General features: G+C 46.4%; 1 protein-coding gene across 4 annotated transcripts in view; it reads left to right on the top strand.

Moving 5' to 3' along the window:
- Positions 1-13840: 13840 nt before the first annotated feature.
- Positions 13841-21101, top strand: part of IDUA (alpha-L-iduronidase) — a 47428-nt gene continuing 40167 nt past the window's right edge. For 2 of the 4 annotated variants that reach the window (XR_010370732.1, XM_064439312.1), the window contains exons 1-2: positions 14034-14185; positions 16294-16434. Coding sequence is in view for 2 of the 4 variants with exons in the window: in XM_064439312.1 (XP_064295382.1) it covers positions 14064-14185; positions 16294-16434 (263 nt within the window). In the remaining 2 variants the exon portion in view is untranslated. Of the gene's footprint in view, positions 13914-14033; positions 14186-16293; positions 16435-21101 lie in introns of those variants that run through there. The other 2 variants (XM_064439313.1, XM_064439315.1) reach the window with 2 other exon arrangements.

Raw genomic sequence — 21101 nt, forward strand, 5'->3', positions numbered from 1 at the left:
TTATGAGTCTGAGTCAGGTAGTGCAGGGGAGGGGATATGGCTTAGAATTGTATGCAAGTACCTAAAGAGACCTTTGTGGAGCACAGAGGAGAGGCACAGCCATTTCACAGACAGCTAGATATTGTCCCACTCTGGAGGGGTAAGGGCACAGACTTATTCCGCTTTTGCGAGGCAATGTGCCTGCAGACCTGCCCAACAGCTGAAGTTGTTGACATCTCTTCCCTTCTCTCCTGCTGTTCCCCTACCAGATGATGCCCAAACACCTGGAGAGTGGAAAACGCTTTTACCAGCCTTCCACAGTGCACTGTCAAGCCTGGGCTAAGACAGCACAGGTGTTTGTCATCCCCTATGCAGCTCCAGAGGAGTGACAGTTAGTGGTAGTACTTGATGGGGAGAACCATGTAAACCCATGACACAAAAATATTGCAAGTCCTGCACTGCTGAGGAGATGCCTCTGAAGCACAGCTCCTCTTCTAATGCACTAGCATTAAGCCTTTGCAAAAAGAAGTAAAACAAATTAATAAACCATTACACAAAGTATTTCCAGTGGCTTTTCTGAACTTTATTCCTTCCGTTTCCAAGTACCACTTAGTGGCCTGTTACTCTGCTCTGTTCTGCAGTTCGTGACTAAAATAGAACGGCTGCAAAGCTGAGGGGAAGATACTGATGGACAGCTCTGCAAATTGTTCCAACTGAACCATAAAACTGTCAAACAAATGATACATGTTAGTTGTGATGGCCCTATGCCTCCCAGAAATAAAGTGAATCCCTAATGGAAGGCTCTGGTAAGGAATTAAACATTAATTAGGGCTTATACAAGCTGGATATAAAAGGGATTAGAGACAAACCATAGGTTTGCTCTAGCAATGGTAGAATGAAACCAGAGACTTTATTTCTTAACTTTCGTTTCTTGACTGATTATGAGCAATACAGACCTACAGCTGAGAAGACCATATGGCAGAGGAAAACATCTTTATTCCTTGTTTTGGAAGGGGTAGTGGCCCAATGCCCTTAGTTTTCTTTACCTGCTTCACAAGCACAGTACTGGGAGAGTACTTACATTCTCAATTACTGACATGGTTCCTAACTGGAAGAGCTTCTAATGGGTTGCCTCATGAGCCCATGTGATGGCCACAGGAGGTCTAATATGTATATTGAGGCCACACTTGATGTTAGAGTGGCAAATAATTTTGTAACAGAGATACAGTTTTAATGAGTATGGTTGGGTTGACTTGTTTAGACAAAATGAGCCAATGAAAGCTTTTCAAAGACTCAGAGAGCCACCATTCTGACTTTTCTAGAGGACTTAATGATTTGTTGTTATTTTTGCCTCTGCCTCTCCACAGGCCCCACAAAACATCAGTTACAATCCATGTTCTGTGGAACAACCAAGTAAGAATGTGTAAATCCTGTGCCTTTCCATTGTTGGGGGAGGCTTCCAAACCAGTATTAATTAATATGTTGACAGGCATCTAAACTGAACTTAAAGTTCAAACCATGAGCCATCATTGATATCAACGCAGCCAGCATCACAGATTTCCAAAACCTGCTGTCAGACCAAATACAGACAATTTTAATTCTAATTCACACACACACAAAAATTGTCTGTTGGATTCTGTTTACCAAGCATTATGATGAATTGTAAGTTAACTGACCCATTAAGAACAGGTATATGAATAATAAATATTTCCTCCTGGATCAACTGCAAAACTGAAGTTGACATAAGTCTTGTAGCAAGTGGGAGCACCTGGAATCTGTGACCACAGCTCAGGGATTTGCTCTTGCCCAGCTACAAGTGACTGGACCCAACCCCCATTTGTTCAGCAACGTGAGTGCTAAATCACCAGCCCAAGGGTGATTAAAATAGACTTCAGGGCCTTGGGACGGTCAGTGAGGGGATCTGGGGCACAGGTTATCTTTTCCTCCCTCCTTCCAGTTCTGGGCAGTGATGTTGAAAGGAACAGATGGACCCAATCTATCAGCACATGGCTCCATGGCTGGTGTCACCAATATAACTTTGGGTTTTTTGACAGTAGGATGGCCTACATGGCACCAGGATTGCTGGTATCAAATGGGAGTCACCCTTCTCAAAGGTGAAAGAGGGTCTTTGCTCAGGAGCTTGCAGGCCTCGTTGACAGGGCTTTAAACTAGAGGAGAAGTGGGAGGGGGAACATAGCAGGCATGCCTGTGACAAGCTGTGGGGCGATACACAATGGTTAGAGGGAAGGGCTGCTAGTATGAGCCATCAACCTGTTGCCCAGAGGTGTGCTGGGAACACTGCAGCACAGCTGAAGTCTTGTGGAGATTAGCTGGGGGCTCCTGAGGTAGTAGGAGTCAGCAAGGAAACTCCTGTGAAACACCTCAAGGGAATCAGGGGGTGTTCCACTAAGAAGGAGACACAGCCCACAGCCTGGATGAAATGCCTCCACACTAAGGCATGCAGCATGGGAAACAAACAGGAGGAGCTGGAAACCACCGTGCTGCTAGAAAGCTATGATCTGATTGCCATTACTGAAGCTGGTGGGACAAATTCCATGACTGGAGTGTGACTATCAATGGCTACAGGCTGTTTAGAAAGGGCAGGCAAGGAAGGAGGGGCGGAGGCGTTGCTCTCTACATCAAGAAATCAATACAGTGTGAAGAGCTGTCCTGAAAAATAACCACAAGCAGGTTGAAAGCTTATGGGTAAGAACCAGAGACAGAGCCAAAACAAGGGGAACCTTGTGGTTGGTGTCTACTACAGGCCGCCTGATCAAGGGGAGAATACTGAGAAAGCCTTCTTCCTCCAGCTCCAGGAGCCCCTCCCACTGTAAGGGAAGATCAGGTTCGTGACCACCCGAGGAACCTGGATACACACAAGTCTATGGGTCTTGACGAGATGCATCCGAGAGTCCTGAGGGAATTGGCCGATGTAGTTGCTAAGCCACTCTCCATGATATTTGAAGAGTCATGGCAGTCAGGTGAAGCCCCTGGGGACTAGAAGAAGGGAAACATTGTGCCCATCTTTAAAAAGGGTGGAAAGGAGGACCCGGGGAACTACCAGCCTCACCTCTGTGCCTGGGAATATCATGGAACAGATCCTCCTAGAAGCTATGCTAAGGCACATGGAGCGCAGGGAGGTCATCTGAGGCAGCCAGTGTGGCTGCACCAAGGGCAAGTCCTCCCTGACCAACCTGGTGGCCTTCTATGATGGGGTGACTACTACATCAGTGGACAATGGAAGAGCAATGGATGTCGTCTATCTGGGCTTCTGTAAGACCTTTGACATGGTTCCCCATAGCATCCTTCTCTCTAAACTGGGGAGATATGGATTTGGTGGGTGGATTGTTCAGTGGATAAGGAATTGGTTGGATGGTCACATCCAGAGAGTAGTGGTCAATGGCTCGATGTCCAGATGGAGACTGGTGACAAGTGGCATCCTCAAGGGTCCGTACTGGGACCAGTACTGTTTAACATCTTCATCAGTGACACAGACAGTGGGATTGAGTGCACCCTCAGCAAGTTTGCAGATGACACCAAGCTGAGTGGTGCAGCTGACATGCCAGAAGGACGGGATGTCATCCAAAGAGACCTGGACAAGCTGGAGAGGTGGGCCTGTGAGAATCTCATGAGGTTCAATAAGACCAAGCGCAGGGTTCTGCACCTGGGTCAGGGCAGCCCCTGATACCAATACAGACTGGGGGATGAAGGCACTGAGAGCAGCCCTGCAGAGAAGGATTTGGGGGTGCTGGTGGATGATAAACTGGACATGAGCCAACAATGTGCACTTGTGATCCAGAAAGCCAACTGTACCCTGGGCTGCATCAAAAGAGGCATAGCTGGCAGGTCGAGGGAGGTGATTCTGCCCCTCTACTCTGCTCTGGTGAGACCCCACTGCATCCAGCTCTGAAGCCCTCAACAAAAGAAGGATATGGACCTGTTGGACTGGGTCCAGAGGAGGGCCACAAAAATGATTCAAGGACTGGGGCACCTTTCCTATGAGGACAGGCTGAGACAGTTGGGGTTGTACAGCCTGGAGAAGAGAAGGCTGTGAGGGGCCTTATTGCATCCTTCTAGTACTTAAAGGGGGACGATAGGAAGATGGGGCAATCTGTTTAGCAAGGCCTGTTGTGACAAGACAAGGGGTAATGGTTTTAAACTAAAGAAGGGTAGACTTAGACTGGATACAAGGAAAAACTCTTTTACAACGAGTGTGGTGAAACAACTGGAACAGGTTACCCACAGAGGTTGTGGAGGTCCATCCCTGGAAACATTCAAGGTCAGGTTGGACAGGGCTCTGAGCAACCTGATCTAGTTGAAGATGTCCCTGCTCACTGCAGGACGGTTGAACTAGATGACCTCTAAAGGTCCCTTCCATCCTAAACCATTCTACGATTCTATGATTCTATGAAGTGCAATTCAATGCTGTGAAAAGTCCACTGGTTAATGTTCTTTCAACGGTAGCACATAGTACTACCTCTGTTGGACCATAGAATTTGAAAGCTTCTCTTCTGGTCTCTAGTTATTCCCACTCATGCAGAAAAGGTGCTGACAGAGGATAAAATGGATTCACCACCCTTTCCTGTTCCACCCCAGTCCACATAGGGAATGAGAGAGTTGCAGATAGTGTGGTTTCATGCCATCACTAGACCCAAAACTTATGATGGGCACTTCTGCATGGCACTTCTGAGGTCGTGCAGCTTCTGCTCCTGCTGCACTGTTACCAAAATTACCTTGTTTTAGCACAAGGTCTCCAATGAAATCTAACTCACCAGGGTTCTGCCTGGTCCTTACATAGGCATGAATCCTTTCTCTTCCATCAGTGGGCACATTTTCCTCCCCATATTCAGAATTCAGCTCCTGACAGTTGTGCTCTTCTGAAGCCATATGGCCCTCTATCTTCTTTTAGACATCCACATTTTTGTCCAACCAAAGGCATGGGTGATGGCAAGAAAGAGTTGTGTTTTTCCCCTTCTAACTTCAAGGTTACTCTGCCTGAACAGTACAAAGGCTTTTTTGATATGTACAGAGTAAGCTTTGCTAGGCAGAGCAGAAAAGTGAAGTAGAAAGCATAGGCCAGAGCCCTGCTTTCAGCTGCATCTTTGAGACACCCAGCAGAGACAGTTTCAAAAAAGACCATGCTGCCCAGAAGGCTTCACAGGAAATTGTCATGTCTGACATGGGAGGGAACCATCTACACATGTTCACAAGCTGCCTGAGATGTGATAGACCATCAAAAACTTGAGGAAAAGGCTTGTAGCTGGTCCCAGTCAAGGAGAACATGAGTAAGAAACAGGAGCTGACATTGAATGTGCTCTTCTAAGGAAGCCCTGTATATAGAGATTGTGACAAAAGGTAAATTGTTTACCTCTGCACAAGACTTGGAGAAGTTCACTAAATACTCCTCCAACCTTTCAACTCTTTTGGTATGGTCTTGGCAGAACAAGCTGTGGAAATCAGCTCCCCACCCCCTGTCCACCCTGTGGGCTGATGCCAGTTCTAGGAGCAATGATAGTACCAAAGATGGTCTGAGGCTGAGGGATAAATCTGTTCTTTCCTCCACACTCAGCCTCTCTTCCTCAAAGCAAGAGGTGGAACATGGTCTGATCATAGGTAAATACACGCAAACCCTCATTCCACCAGAGGACCTAAAGGAGTTGAAAGAGAACTGACCATGTCGGGTGCCACACAAATAAATGATAATTTTTGCCCTGAGGAGCTGAGGCAGCCAAAGAGGAAACTGAGGAGATAAGGCGGCTTGTGAGAAGGATGCAAGGCGGTGTATTGTCCTCAGCTAGCCAACATACTGCTGTCTCTCTTATACATGACCACAGTCATAATAGATGTATAGAAAGTGTCTCCTATGTTACATCAATGCAATCTTTCTAGTACCTGTACAACACTCTCCCTACATTATAGACCAAATTTTACTATGGGCAAAAGCGAACACAGATTATGCGCAGAGCTCAGAATTTATCGTTAGTCTAATTAAGGTCTTCGCAGTCTAACTAAAATAGAGGAGATTGCTATTATTAGTTCAGTTACAGCAATACAAACATCCTGAAAATAAGATTAAGACTAATACACATTAAATTCCTAGTATCTATCCCTTTCCTCTACCCTTAGGTTTAGCCTGCCATTGTCCTTCTGACTCCTAAGAATCAGGGAGGATGTAAGCTCTCCCTAAGCAGAAAGTGGATATTACACTGAGTCCTTGGCATGCCGGTTTCTTCACCAAAGGTAAGCTAGTGGTGGTTGTAGGGTGGTTGCCTGAGCCCTGTTTGGGGCTATTTTTGTATGTTTTTTTAATAAAGTCTGCTTTGTTTTCATTAGTTCCTAGGTAAACTTTGACACTTGGACTCAGGTGTCGTGGTTTAACCCCAGCCAGTGGAATGGGGGAGAGAATCAGAAAAGTAGAAGTGAGAAAATTTGTGGATTAAGACAGTTTAATAAGGAAAGCAAAAGCCGCACATGCAAGTGAATGAAAATGAGGAATTCATTCACTACTTCTCATCAGCAGGTGTTCAGCCACCTCCAGGAAAACAGGGCCCCATCATGTATAACAGTTACTTCAGAAGACAAATACCATCACTTCTAATGTCACCCCTTCCTTCATCTTCCCCCAGCTTTATATGCTGAGCATGGTGTCATATGGTATGGAATATCCCTTTGGTCATGTAGGGTCAGCTGTCCCAGTCATGTCCCATCCCAGCTCCTGCGCATCCCTCACCTTGACTCTGTGTAAGCACTACTCCACAGTAACTAAAACATCCCTGTATTATCAACACTGTTTCTGGCACAAATCCAAAGCACAGTCCCATACTAGCTAATACAAAGAAAATTAAACTCTATCCCTCCCAAGTTAAGTGCAGAGGGAGCATACTCTAGCATCAAACCAAGCACCACAATACTCCTGAGGAAGAAGCACATAACCCAGCATAGGGGGAATATTGCACCTTCACAGTAGTCCTCTCCATCAACAAAACATAAGTGTTGCTACTGTTTGCAACACAACCTTCCCCAGCTTCAGTTAACACAAGGAACTATGCAATGACTGTCTGTATCGACACATGTTTATTCAGGGCCTGAGTGCACTACCAGGCCTCAATGGCCCTGACCAGCTGACCTGAGGCCCCCACCTACAGGCTCTGCCCATGGGCCAGGAGCCCCATTTCAGCTCAGCCTGGGGTCTTCAACCCCTACCCCAACTATCTTGTAGAAGTGCTGATCTCAGCACTGTCTACATCTGGCGAGGGACCTTGTTATCTGGACCCCAATCTGCAGGCTGACTTCCCAGCTTTACCTCAGATCTGTCCTGTCACCATGAATTGCCTGGTCCAGATTTGATGACCTGGACTCTGGACTGACCACATCTGCCACTTCAGTGCCAGCCATGCTCCTTGATTCAGAGGCAGTTGATAGGGCTGCTGAGGTCCCTGCCAGCCCTGTTAGCCCCCTTGGCTCCCTCTGCCTCAGGAGCAGCTGGCCCTTGCTGCACCCTGAAACATTTTACCCTCAATGGTATTCACTGAGCTAAGCTGAAAAAATCTAAATGTCACCTGACCACCAAACAATAATTACCACAACTAAAACAAGCACAGGCCAAGACAAGCCTTGAGACAACACACTGATGTAAAGCCCTTGGCCTAATGCACCAGGTTATATCTGAAGACAAAAATAGTACACAGTGCTGAATTGCAACAAAGCAACCCCCTTGAGTCATGTTGAATCTAGGTGGGTTAGGAGGTGACATCTGGATGATAAGGTCCATGTCCCTGGAAAAAAGGGAAAGCATTTACTGAGCAACCCTAGGCTATACGCACTGGGGTGAAAGACAGGGTAGAACGACAGGTATCACCAGTGCAGGGAGATGTCAAATCCTGTCCTTGAATGTATTCAGCTTTGGTATATTAGAGATATGCACATGGATGGTGTCTAGAATTGCAAGCATCCTCATAATACTTGTTAAATTTATATTCTGCAGAGGTGATAACAAGACCTCCTGATCACATCTTAGGTAAACTAAGTAATGAGAAGAAAAACACTTGTGAAGGGCTGAGAAGTATTTTCATCACTCTGACTCTGGCTGTTTGCATCTACTCAGACTATGTTATATACCAGCAATTGACCTCCTCAGAGTGCAGAGGACCTGCACCATAGCTATGAAGTCCAGAAAGTCCACTGCAAAAGCCATAAAATGCTTCTAAAACTTAACAGAATTGTATCCCTAGACCAAAAGTGGGAGTTTGAAAAAAAAATTATGGTGTGGCACCAGCAAAGAAGCAGACACTGAAAAATCTGAAACCCCTGGGAGGAAACGGCACATCCCACCCTTCATAGGTCTGTAAAGCACCCTGTTTTCTCCTACCCAGCTGATCAACCCTTGCTGATCCCAAAGCAGTGTCTTTGCAACTTTAGGATGATATATCCCGGGCATCTTCAAGCTTTTAAGTGCCTCTTAGGAGAGCAACAGTGTACCTGTACCACATCCCACTTCTAGCTGGGGTGGATCACTGCTGATTTGGAGAAAAGGAAGGACCAGCAAAGGCAATCACCACCAGGAAGCAGATATTAAGTCTGTCTTCAATCTGCACAGCCTGTTGGCAGAAACCTAGTGCTAGAGGTACTGCAGGTCTTGAAGCAGCATAAGACTGTCCCATTGAGGGGAAAGGCAACAGAGAGCTGCAGGCCACCTCAGTTCAAGTACTTATCCCAAGCGCTGGGGACGGATCAATGCAGAGGAGGAAGGGAATCCCAGGGCTCATAAAGCCCACCAGGTCCTGGGGAAAAAGCTGAGCTTTAAAACCAAGTCCTCCATAAGAAGTGCAGCACTAAGATCCATGCTGCATTGCTGATAAGACTCCCAATGTGAGATATATATGCCTGATCAACAGATACATTAGCATGTTGCAGGCAATTATGAGCACAGCAGAAAGTAGGTGGTGGAGATGGGCGTATACAGCTTGCTGGGCTCCTGTAAGCAACAGGATCACATCAGAATTAGTTTTTTACAGTTTTTTAGCTTTTTTTTACAAGGGCTGCCCATGCTATGGAAGCTATAGAGATACAAAAGTCAGAGCATGATTTTATACTGTGCCTTCTCCAGCCTAACAGCTGGCAGTTGAGTCAAGGCTGGTCTTATTCTCTCCCACCCCTGTCCTTGTGTGTCCCCCACCTCAGCTGTGGACTACAAGGTGTCAGAGCCACTTGGTGCTATGTCTCTGCAGCCTAATGGTCCACAGAAAACAAACTGCCCCAAAAAAGGAGTTGCTTCCCACCCAGTCAGCCAGCTGAATTATCCTCCCTTCAGCTGCCTTGCTCTCAGACCTGACACATGGAAAACAGCAGAAGCAGGCAAGCAGTGGCAGGGAAGAAGAGCAGGACCAGCCCTTTTGGTGAAAGCCCTGGTTAGACTGGATTAGATGTGACACAAAACTCAAGACTGTTCAGCTGAGTCCATCTGCCCAAAGATCAGCTGCTACTATGTCGCAATGTGAAGTTATCCAAGAAGCAAGGCTCTCTTAAGCCCTGGGATGCCTCACCATTACTAGTGCTTAGTTATTGCAAAAAAACCCACATACCTGTCCATCATTTTCTCCCAAGGCCAAGAGCAGAACTCATGTTCTGGATGATTTTCTAGGCTTTAGATTCCATATGTTATAGCAAAATTTTTGTTCCTGCCATGTAGCATCAGTAGATGGCTATGTGACAAAGAAACCTTGGCATTTTCAGGGGTGCTCTTTGAGGCTAAGTTTATAATTCTTTAAGTGCTGAAGGAACTGGAGGCATCTCAATGGAAAAGTCCCCTCTCTGAAATTTGCTGTGCACTGGTTTTCTCCGTATTGTGCAGGTACCTCCTGACAGTGAAAGAAAACGCAGCAGGAAGAGCTACCTGCTCCCTGATATACCTGAAGGAGTCTGATACACCTCTGTTCCCAAAACATCTGCAAGGATGCTGCTGGCAGAGCAGCTGGGGACAAATGCTTTGCACAGCCTTTCTGTGAGGAGTGACTCAATTCAGAAGTAATAGGTTTTACATCTCTCATCTGCCCAGCTTGAGACACTGGAGGATTTTAAGTTGGCCAGGTAACCGGGAAGGGTCAGCCTCAGCATATTGGAATGGATCAGTGCACAGTGTTGCTTTCCTGCTACTTTCCTTCCACTCTCTCACCATTTCCTGTGCCCATGTGCCTCCTCAGGAATGCCTCAGGACACGAAGAGCCCTGGGTCTGTGCAGGGAGACAGGAGGAGGCTGATGTAAAACGCCATGTCCTTTGGCAGGGAGTGCCAGCTGTGGGAAACCTCCCTCGTAAAACGCTCCACAGAAAATCCCCTACTGGCCACTTCCCAGCCCTTGGATGAGCAGAAAGTCAAAGGCAATAGGGGAGCTTCCCCTTGGCTCGGGTCTTTATCAGGGCTCTGCCTGACTGTCTCTAGAACTATGCTAAAAGCAAGCTGGACATAGGTGCTTAGCTCTGAATCAAAATTTTTACACCTGGGAAACTGCTTGCTGGAGGTCATCTGTGGTAACCCTGGCATTTGCCATGCCCCTGGGAGAAAAGGCTTGGGAAAGTTGCAGAACAGGCCACTGCATTTCACGAGTGTAGCCTAGCATTTGGCCTGCATATGCTTCCAGGAACATGTTGGTCCAGTTAGCTACCTTGGTTGGGAAACAACAAAGCATTTGGCCCCAGCTGATCTCCCTGCAGCATCCCTGCAGATATTTTGGAAACAGAGGCATATCAGGCTCCTTCACCCTGTGAAGAGAAGAGAAGGTAGCTCTTTCTGCTGCATTTTCTTTCTCTGGCAGGAGGCACCAGGGCAGCTGTGGTGAGCAGGAAAGATCTTCTGCTGGGAATTGCAGTTCCTCAGAAGTACCACCTTGAAAAATCTAGTTAGCTGCTTTCTCAGACATGGGAAGAGAAACCTGGGGGTGATTCAGAGATGCCTCCAGTTCTCTGTCTATCCTCTAGCAGGGGTTTTGTCTTACCTTCTGTCTTCCAGCTTCTGGTCTAATGTGGTTGATGTGCTAGATGTAGCACTTCCCCATGCCTTGGGGGAAGTTGTAGGTAACAAGGGAGACATTCTCTTTAGCCACTACCCCAACCTCTGAGAAGGACCTTCATGGAAATGTTCTGGAGGTCATGCTCTTGCCAGACTCCTGGGGAAGACTCTTTCCCTGAGCTCTGACAGACACTTCTTTAAAATGCCAACACAGTGCTTTCTGCATCCATGGCTGTGTTGTGTTTCAGGACTTTCTACAACATGCCTGATATCAAGCCTGAGAAGGGCCAAGGCTTCCCGGCCAAATGAACGTAGTTTTGGTTTGACACTTTGTCTTCCAGATATGACTTTAAAATCAGCCAAGCTGAAATGCAACAGCTCTGTGTTCTGGCAGTCTCTGAGGGAAAGTCAGGGCAGTCTCCAGGGCTGATGGCTTCCTGATACCAACAGGGACTGTCTGTAGGAGAAAACCATGGGCTTCATGGGGTTTCTCCCTTGTAAGTATCTTTTTGCTGAAGTTTTCTGGTAGGTCTTTGGTTGGGGGCATGGCTTTTGGCTTATCTGCAGGGGATACCTTCCACGCTCATTGCAGCTAAGTGCTGGAGGTGTTGGTATCTGTGCCTGCACTGCAATGAACCCTCCACATTTAAACACAGCAAGGCACAGTGCTGCTGTTAATAAGCTACAAACAACAGTATGACATTTGGTAGTCAGGTGTTCATCCCCTCCAGCCTATCCCTCTGGAGGGGAAGCCAACAAAAGAGGCAATGTATGTGAGGTCCTTTCCCCCATGCACCATCCTTTCCAGCTGGCAAAATGCCTGCAGCCCTCACTGAAGCCCAGGCAGCAGCACTCACCCCAAAGGCAGTGGTTGCCGCAGCTCAGGGTGCTGCTAGCAGCGAAGGGCTGACTTCCCTGCCTATTGGCCCCCAGGTCATCAGATTCTACTTGAGTTCATACTTCCACTGCCTGTTTAACCCCTTCCTCGGGTCTACTCAGAAAACAGAGAGTTTGGAGGAAACAAGTATCCCCTTGCAGAAGCCATGGCTGCCAAACTGGCATTTCCTGTAAGGATAAAGGCAATTTCTTAAGTATCCTGGACGGAAACCTCACTAAACCTCAGCTTGGGCCTTGCCACTCTTCTGAGGCATTGGAGAACTGGAGCTGAGCCACAGCATGAGCAGCCCTGGGGAATTTAGTGAAATCCCCCTTGCCAGAGTCAAGTTGTGATAATTAACTTAGCCTTAAACGGAATTTCAATTAAAGTTTACAATTTATTGAATAGAGACAAGCAAGCAGCGCTGGATGCACGGGGGATTCTTCCGCCTAACGTGCATCCCGTCATACAAAATTACAGGGTTTATATTCAGTTACTTAATTAATAACAATTAGTAAAAAACACGCCTAAGTTTACACTCATTGGTCAGTGATAGGCATCCCACTTGCCGTTGGTCAGCCGTAGTTAAAGTAGCCACGCTTGCCATGTAGATTAGCCCGCATGCTCTTTACGGGGGGGGGGGGGGCAAGTCTTTTTGGTCCTGAATTGGGTCGGCGGTCGCAATCTCCCCCTGACGGAATTACCTTTTCCCTAGTTTCCATGCTTCAGCGCCTTCTGAGCCAAGAAGTTCCCTGTTATCACTGCTGGCTGATTTGTGGCCTTCCCTTATCTTGGCACTCTCCTTTGTAGCAGGATGTTTCCACTGTTAGTCCTTGACGCTCTACTGAATTGTATCCTTTTAGGAGGCTTCTTGTCAATGAAGCATTCATTGCTAACGCCCTCTTGTCTGGCCTAAGCGTTATTTATTATCTTGTTAAAATTCTCAGGTGTTAGTTTCTACTCCTAACTAAAATTCTTTCTTAACAATTAACTTAACAAATCGCCAATCAACATCCCAACCATTACGACAGTTAACAAGTCAATCGAGCGGCCCTCGGTTACACAAGCACAAACAGAACGGTCAAATGTTAGAGGGTCACACTTCACCGTGTGGCCCTAGCATTGTTCCATACTGACACGAATCAGATGAACACGTTTTACAAAGTCACAATGCCAGATCATCATTTCTATCTAAGCCTCTGGGATGTAATGCTGTTGCCTGAATTTTGGCTGTTAGCCTTGTAAGCCCAAAAGCCTCACAGGGGCTGAAGGTGTCAAGAGGCAGATGAAGCTGCAAACAGAGGAATAACATATCAGCAATCAGAGCGAAGCCGCTTTGCAATTTCTTAGAGATGGGTCCCAGTTTGCTAGTCCTTTGGGACAGGGAGCCTCCTAGCTCAAGCAGGATTACACATTACATAAACTTACTTGTGCAGAACCTTTTCCCACTTGCAATATTCTTGAGCTGAGGAGTAAATGTCTGTCTGACTCCCCTTCTGGCACAACTGCTTCAGGGAGAGCTTTGGTGAAAGGGGCGGAAATACCAGAGCTTTTGAGGTGGCAAATTTTGGTTGCTCCAGTGGGACTGATCGCCTTATTTCCATGAACACAGGTGTCACTCTTCTTTCTTTGGAGATTATCTGCAGCCCAGTTCTTTGCCTGGAGGCTCTCTGCAGTTTCCCCGGTGTGGGCACTGTTAAATGCAAAGCTTCTATTGGGAATCAGACTGGAGTACCCCATCCACCCAATTAATCAGAACTAATGAACACAAAATGAGCTGCTACCACGGTACCGCACGCACTACTTCGTAACACGCCTTCCTACAGAGCACGGGGACGTAACAATAGCATAAGCGCATACTTCCCTCATGTGGTATGTCAGAGAAATGCAACAGCAATAAGAGCACACCGTGCGGCAACTTCGGGGAAGCAACTCCCGGTCACTAGAGCGCCAGAACAACCATCACCACCACAACAACAAAAGAACGAGTCGACTGGGCTTCAGGCGGAAACGTTAGTACCCGAATTAGCTAAGCTGCGCTTCTTGAAGCGAGGTACATACGCTCACCCGGTGCCGGCGGGAGCCCTCGGGGGCGGGAGCCGGCCCCCCCGCCGCCCCGTGGGCGGGCGCCTGGCGTCGCGTCCCTGCTGCGTCGGTAGCGGGCGCCGGCGCGACTCGGCTGGGCTGGGTTCCTCCTGCCGCCATGGGGCTGCTGCTGTGGCTGGCGCTGCAACTGGGCGCCGGCTCCGCGGCGTGCGTGGTGTCCGTGGATGTCCGCCGCGCCGAGCGGCCCCTGGAGCACTTTTGGAGGAGCACTGGCTTCTGGTAAGCGGCCGCAGCGGCGCGGCCGGCAGCAGGCCGCGCACGGCAGGCGGGAGGCAGCCGGGGCGGGAGGCGGCCGCCCCTCGCCCTGCTCGAGCTCGGGATCGGGAGCCTTTCCGGCCTCTCCGGGCCTGCTGCCGCGGGATCAGAGCGCCCCGGCGCAGCCTTCGCTGCGACCCGCTGCTTAGCCCGGTGCGTGCTGCCTGCCTGGGGGTGGTCGTGGGACGTGGCCGGTTAATGTAAACAAAGCGGATCACACGGCAAGGCCAGCTTCTTTTCTGTGTGCCAGTTGCAGGCAGCTGGGCAAATGCATAGCTGTGGATCAGCAGTTGGGAGACTGCAAGGCTGGGTGTTCTCTTGGACGGGCACTTTGAACAGGGAAGGACAGATACTGATATTACCACTGACAAAACCCACTGTTCTGCCAGCTTTCTTTTGTATCTCGTCATGGTTTCTGCTGGATTTCTTTCTATCAGAGCATGAATTTCGGAGTGTTTATTCAGCAAGGACTAAGCAAAAATTACGTGAGTGCTTTATGCCTTGACTTCCATCTTTGCCGCTGCTTGAACTGAAGCGTGTTTGAATCTCAGAGTCGTAGTAAAGCACTCCTTCAAAAACCCATAGTTAACATTGTCCTATTCCACTGGAACAATTAAAAAGACCCAAATGGCCAATATGTGTTTAGAAAGAGTGGAATCTGTAACTTCTCAGTCTCATTTGTTTGACTTGAAGCAATCTCAGGGAGGTGATTTTTAAGTGCCCTTGTATGCTGGTGGAGTTGCACAGAGGAGCTCACATGTGCTAGATGATTCGGATGAAGTATTACAGGTTTGTAATCTGTGTCAAGACTTGCACTTCCAGATAAGGATGCAGGAGGTCACTAATAGATAGGCAAGTGTCTTAGGACAAAGTTGTGTCAAGTTCTTGTCCGGGTGGGGTCAGGCTTTTCCTGCTTTGTGCACAGATGGTTATATAGTAGCAGGTTCATTCAGTGGGGTCCTCGGAGGTGAGATGAATATGTGGAGGGGGACAGAGGAAGACAGCGTGACAGTGTGACTCTTCCAGTCAGCACAGAGCTGATCCACCCATCAGAGGAGACAGAATACAGTAGGCAAAGCAGAAACTAGATTAGTTTTTCACTTACACAGTTATTGTACAGTCTGTAGTTAGAGAACAAGTCATCTCTCTTTGCAATGTGAATTCACTTGGAAATATTTTACCGAACTTTGGGAACAATGTTGTTTTATCTTTCTTGTAATACAAATGCTTTAACACTTAGAATTTGCGCATTACCAAGAGGCTTAATGTGCAGGATGTTAAACTCAGTGAACTGGGCAGTGTTCTAAGTTTCTGACTTGTGGAGGGTGGGCATGAGATGTCCCTCCATCTTGCAGCTATTTATCTGTGGAGACAGAGGCAGCAGAAATTTGCCAGTGTTACGTTGATTTCAGTGGAATAGGTAGACACCGAAGTCATGTTAACATGATCATTGCTCTGTAGCCGTGAGCAGGTTAAACTGCTTGCATCAAGCATAGAAACCTCAAGCTGCGTACTCCTGTCCTTCCTTATGCTTAGAGGTGAGTTGAACACTGCTGAAGAATGTGGAGGCTCTGAGCATCTAATTCTGCCCCTAACAAGTGTAGCTTCCACAGCAAAGCAAGAGTGGATGTCATTGCATGGACTTCAGCAGGAAGATCAAGCCCATATTTGTCTTACTACAGACCTCAGCAAGTGTGACTTCCACTCCAAAGCCTAAAAGACACTGAGCTCCCTTAGCATTATTTACTCAGAGGCAAGATGACTGCCATTGTACGGCTTCTCCAGGGCACCGCTGCCTGAGGTTGCTATCTGTGCAGCAATGATTGCTTGTAATGCTTCGCTTTGAGTGTGGCAGTGAGATGCACCCGAACCGTGTTCTGCTTTGCTAGACTACATGTGTAGTCAGCCCCAAATAACTTGCAACTCCATTTTGCTTTCATCTCATGTTAGACCATGCTTCTCATGTCGGGAAGGATCTTGCAGGTGGTATAGGGACTTGGCATAGGGATCTTTTGATACCCACTGGAGCTGCTAGTTAATGTCATTTCTTTTCTGTCCCTCCTTTCCTGAAGCCCTCCTTTACCTCACAGCCGTGCTGACCTGTTTGACCTGAGCAAAGACCAAGAGATGAACCTTGCCTACATTTCTTCTGTTCCACATGGCGGCATTGAACAAGTTCGAATTCACTGGTTACTGGAATTAGTTGCTCTTAGGTAAGCAGACACCTAAAGTCAAAATCTGGGAAGATGTGACACATTAAAATGTCTAACAGTTGTTCGCTTTGATATTTGTCTGAGTATAATTGCAAGCTGGGCATATCTTTGCTTCCCTGGAAGTCAGGTAAGTGCCAATGGAGGGGAGTCAGTTTGGGGGTGTATGACACTAAGAAAGAGAGAGCTTGTATTGAGAAAGATGGGGCCAACCTGTATGCATTACATCCTAACAACAGGTTAAGGAGCAGTTTAATGTTTCCTTTCGTCTGAAGAGTCTTGTGGGTGTGCTCGTCAAGTTTTACCAAGATCGTCTCAGGTCATATGCTACAGTTATTCCACATCTCCTCTGCTGCCATGTCCAGGCCTCAGCTTCTTGATTCCCAGTTGTACCATGACCTCCAGAGAGGCCTCAGGCTAGCAGAAATGGGTTTCGTGGACAATTGCATTACAAGGTTCTAGTGCAGCCATTTTTAACTGGGTACATCCTTTCTAAAGTACTGCTTGGCACAACCTTGAGAAGAGAGATCTAGAGGAATCTCCAATGGTTCCTTAAGCAAGGAATAGCGGTGCTTTGCTGACAGGGTATCTATGCCCAGCTTTATGGAGAAAGCTCTCAGCTGGATTCCAGGCAACAGTCACTCCGACTGTTTTCAAGTCTCACTGAGTGTTATTGCTGCCATTCCTTCAAGTTCAGCAAAGTTTGGTCTTAGTGCAGTAACACTAGCAACTACTCTGTACTGAGAAGAACTGCAGGGAGAAGCCAGACTTTGAGTTCAGTTGCTGTCCCCATCCTGGCTGTACACATGTGTACTTAGAGCTCCCCCTGGTGTAGGTCTGCTTTTAATATTCAGGTCGCAGTGGTTTGCTTCCTTTCCAGGTTAGATGAGTCTTTGGCAAAAGCTAGGAATGGGTTCAAATAGGATGATAGGTGTAAATTCAGTTCATTCCTTACCAAAGCATTTCAGGTGTCAATACTGTCCAAAGCAAAGACTTCTTATCCATCCTGTTATGTGCTTTGTTAACCATTAGCCATTCTAAGAACAATGCTGAAGAACTAGAAAGATGGCTTACTTTTGTATCCTTTAATTTAGGAGACATGATCCAGCAAAAAAAGCCCCTTGAAGGTGAAAACAAGCCTGACTTATTGAGAGGTCCCAAAGAAAGCTGCCTCTATTTTATTACTACTTTCATCTTCCTTCCATTTAGCTTGGGAGTTTCTTTTTGCATCCTGAACCCACCAGTGTGCTGCATCAAGTGACAGACAGCGACAACTAAAACAGGGTGACTTTAGTTAATACCAGTTAATACATTCTTCCAAATGGATTCATATACATAATAGCATTTCTAGTTCTAGGGAAATACATGTCAAACTTTAGGAGGATGTTGTTGGAATTCCTTGCCTTTTAAGTCCCATTTAACTCAGCTTAAGCATTCATACCAATATGCCCAGCAGAAAGAACCAAATATAGATGCCTAGAACTGGAGTGATTGGTCTGGGAAGAGAGACAAACCATAAGAACCCCATCAAAAATCAGAATAGCTCTTAAAGTTCTGCCTGGCTCAGGCTGTTGCTGAGCTGAGCGTATTTAGAATCCACATCATTACTGCATCTGCTGTCCCAGACACTGGAGGATGGGAATTTACCAGTTTTAAGTGTGGGGAAGCAACAAGGGGAAGGAGAGCTCAGACTCTGGAAATGGGATATAAGCAGAGGAGTAGTGAGTTTCAGAGGGTACATTAGGAACAGGAGAAGTTTTCTTGCTAGGTATTAGGGTGTGCTTGTGTAGGTGGCTTTGTTTAGGAAGATGTTCAGAGGTCCTGCACACAGGTTAATACTGCATCTGTACCCCAGAGCTGCCTCTATAAGTTAGTCCATCTGTGAATATAGCAGGTAACACAGCTCCTCCCTCCCATCTTTCCCTCTGGAAGTTTCCCAGTAAACACCCTCTCCTGTGCTGTGTCTCCCTCTTTTACTGGGCAGTGGGTTTTGTACTCCCTCTTGCAGTGACCCAGTTTCGGCAGGGGCAAGGACAACTGTCACTGCTCACCACCGCTGGAGTCCTTGTCTTGGATCTCGGAGGTTTCTCTTGAGAGATGGCTTGGATCTTTCAGGTTTCTGTAACCAACCGACTTACAGAAAAATCAGTGAGTACCTTTGAAAAGAAAGTAGACACTTTTTAGAGGCCAGAATCCCGCCCTGGCAGCCTGTCTCAGCTGTGCCATGTGTTGGATTGGGCCTTCCAAATGATTGAAGGAAAGGAATGTGTCTGTTGTGGATTCTGTTCAGCGTTTGTAGGGAGTGAGGCACTGAGTTCTTCGAAGTGTGACACAGTCCTTGACACAATCAAAATTCTAGGACCATGGGAACTTATCAGTCAAGCAAGAAGCCCCACAAAAGCTGTAGTGCCTCAAGGATAGGACTGTAACCCACTAGCCTCAATATTTAGCCCAGCTTTGACATGTAGAAATTAGAAATTTCGCCACTGGTTAGAGCCAAGCTAAAACTGCTCATTTTGCAAAAATGTGCATTTGTCAAAGACAAGAAGACATTTAAGTTGTGGAAGGACAACCAGTGGACTGAGTGGTTTGGAAAGGGAAAGAGCGTGGAGCCTGCAGACAGCCACTGGGATTGAAAGAAGCAACAGGGGCAAGAATGCAAGCTGAAACAGGACGATTTCAGTGCTGATGCTGAATTCTGTGCATGTGTGATTCTCTTCCTGAACCAGTGATTTCCAGAAGGAAGTAAAGAGGTTTTGAGTGAAAACCTGTAACAGCAAAACTGTTTTTTGTCATGGGACTGGTGAGTAGAGAAGACTTCTAAGAAGGTGATGGTAGGTACTTGGCTGAAGAAGGGCACTTACAGAAAACAGAGGACTAGGAGATACCACCACTGTGGAAGACTAACAGATGCAGGCATTGCTTTTCCTCACACTTGTGCCATAAATCTTTCTCCCAAGAAGCAGATGTGCTCAAATAAAAGACTGCCACTTTCCCCTTCTCACTTCTGTAATGGTTTTGCTCATTTTGTTTTCTAATCCCCCAATGCCAAGTGCATCCCTGCATTTTAACCCTTTTTCTAGGACAGCAAACCCGCCTTTTATCTTTTTCTCTATTCCAAGTCATCCTGTTATTTCATCACTGGTGAAAGGATACCACAAGGCAAACTGTTTTAAAAGAACTGCTAGTTTTATTTTCCAACCAAAAAGCACACGTTTTTCTCTGGGTATGACACAGGAATATTCATGGATACAGGGGAATCCAAGGTGTCTTTCATGGACTGGACAGTTCTCTGGTTGTTAGTTACCAGTGCCAATAAATACAGACATTTTGACACATAGACCACACAGGAGAGTTTGAGGTGAAGATTCCCAACTCTTTGCCCAGCTCCATGGGACCCACACAATCCACAAGTCAAGAACCCTTTCCTGTTCTTATGTAGCAGTACTAAAGTTTGTTGGATACATGATTTATACAAAGCACCACAGTGAACAAAAATATAGTCAATCTACATGATGGATATAACACTTCTTAAAAGGCATATAATAATTTTATTTTAACATTAACCTAGTTGGAATTACAAGCCCATCCCCAGCCACTCTCCAAGTCACAGTACCTAATTCCTGGTAGAACAGGAGAGAAGAGAATCAGCCGTTTTTAACACTTCCAATCTTCATACCCTTAATCTTGGTATAATGCAGTATTGCAAATATAAACATGCCAGAAAAAAGGCTTGTCTTTTCAGTTACCTTTTATGTACTCCTTAGAAATAATTTACAGTCTCCCAGTATCCCCTACATCATAGCACTGAAAGCTGCTTCCCTGCTGTGTTTGACCTTGTCCAGCACCACAACTTCATCGTGAGCCAGCTCTGCCAGTGAAACTGAAACAGAAAATTGTTCTCGTGGTTTCTTCTAGTCAATAGTTTCTTCCTAGTAAAAATCTTAAAGCTTATTCCCACTCTCAACGCATAGCCAAGTTTCTTTGTTTAGGTGCGCTTTGATGCCATTCTTACATTAAATATAATGAAAAAGACACTTCTGACTCTTAATTTCTCGGCCTGCTGGATAAGCGAAGGGCATCATCTCTTAATTTTTCTCCAGAGACTGGTGCAAGGATACATTTCTCATTGTAATCTCTTTTTTTTTTTTTCCCTTTTAAAATGAGATTCATCTAGAGTTAGAGGTATTTTTTGCATTTTTTTCTTTTATGTTCTAGGCTGGTAGCTTGACCAATAAAAGCAAAAGAAGTCTAGATTGTTAGGATATGTGTCCTTTTGTACTGAAACAATTTTATTTGACTTCCAATGGCAGCTTGCTTCGGCACAACAGCCTAAGAGTGTCTATATTGATATTGTCTGGCAGTAACTCCTGTAAACCCACTTCCTCATGGTAAGCCATGGTGGGACCTTAAAAGAGATATTCCCTGATCAAAGAATGGTTACAAACAAAAGCAGACAAAAAGCAATACTTTATCCTTGGGCTCTGCCCATTTGCTTTTATGACAGAAAGAAGCTAGTCATACCAAATCAGCAATTTAAAGAATATTGTAATTAAATTTTTTTATGCAGGAGAATGCTGCCAATGGTCAATCCTTTAATCTCTTGACAGACATTTCTGTCTGGTTTTACTGCTCTGACAGTACTAAGAGCGTGCAGCTGATATGCTTTT

Source organism: Phalacrocorax carbo, chromosome Z (genome assembly GCF_963921805.1).
Source record: "Phalacrocorax carbo chromosome Z, bPhaCar2.1, whole genome shotgun sequence".
Taxonomy (NCBI): domain Eukaryota; kingdom Metazoa; phylum Chordata; class Aves; order Suliformes; family Phalacrocoracidae; genus Phalacrocorax; species Phalacrocorax carbo.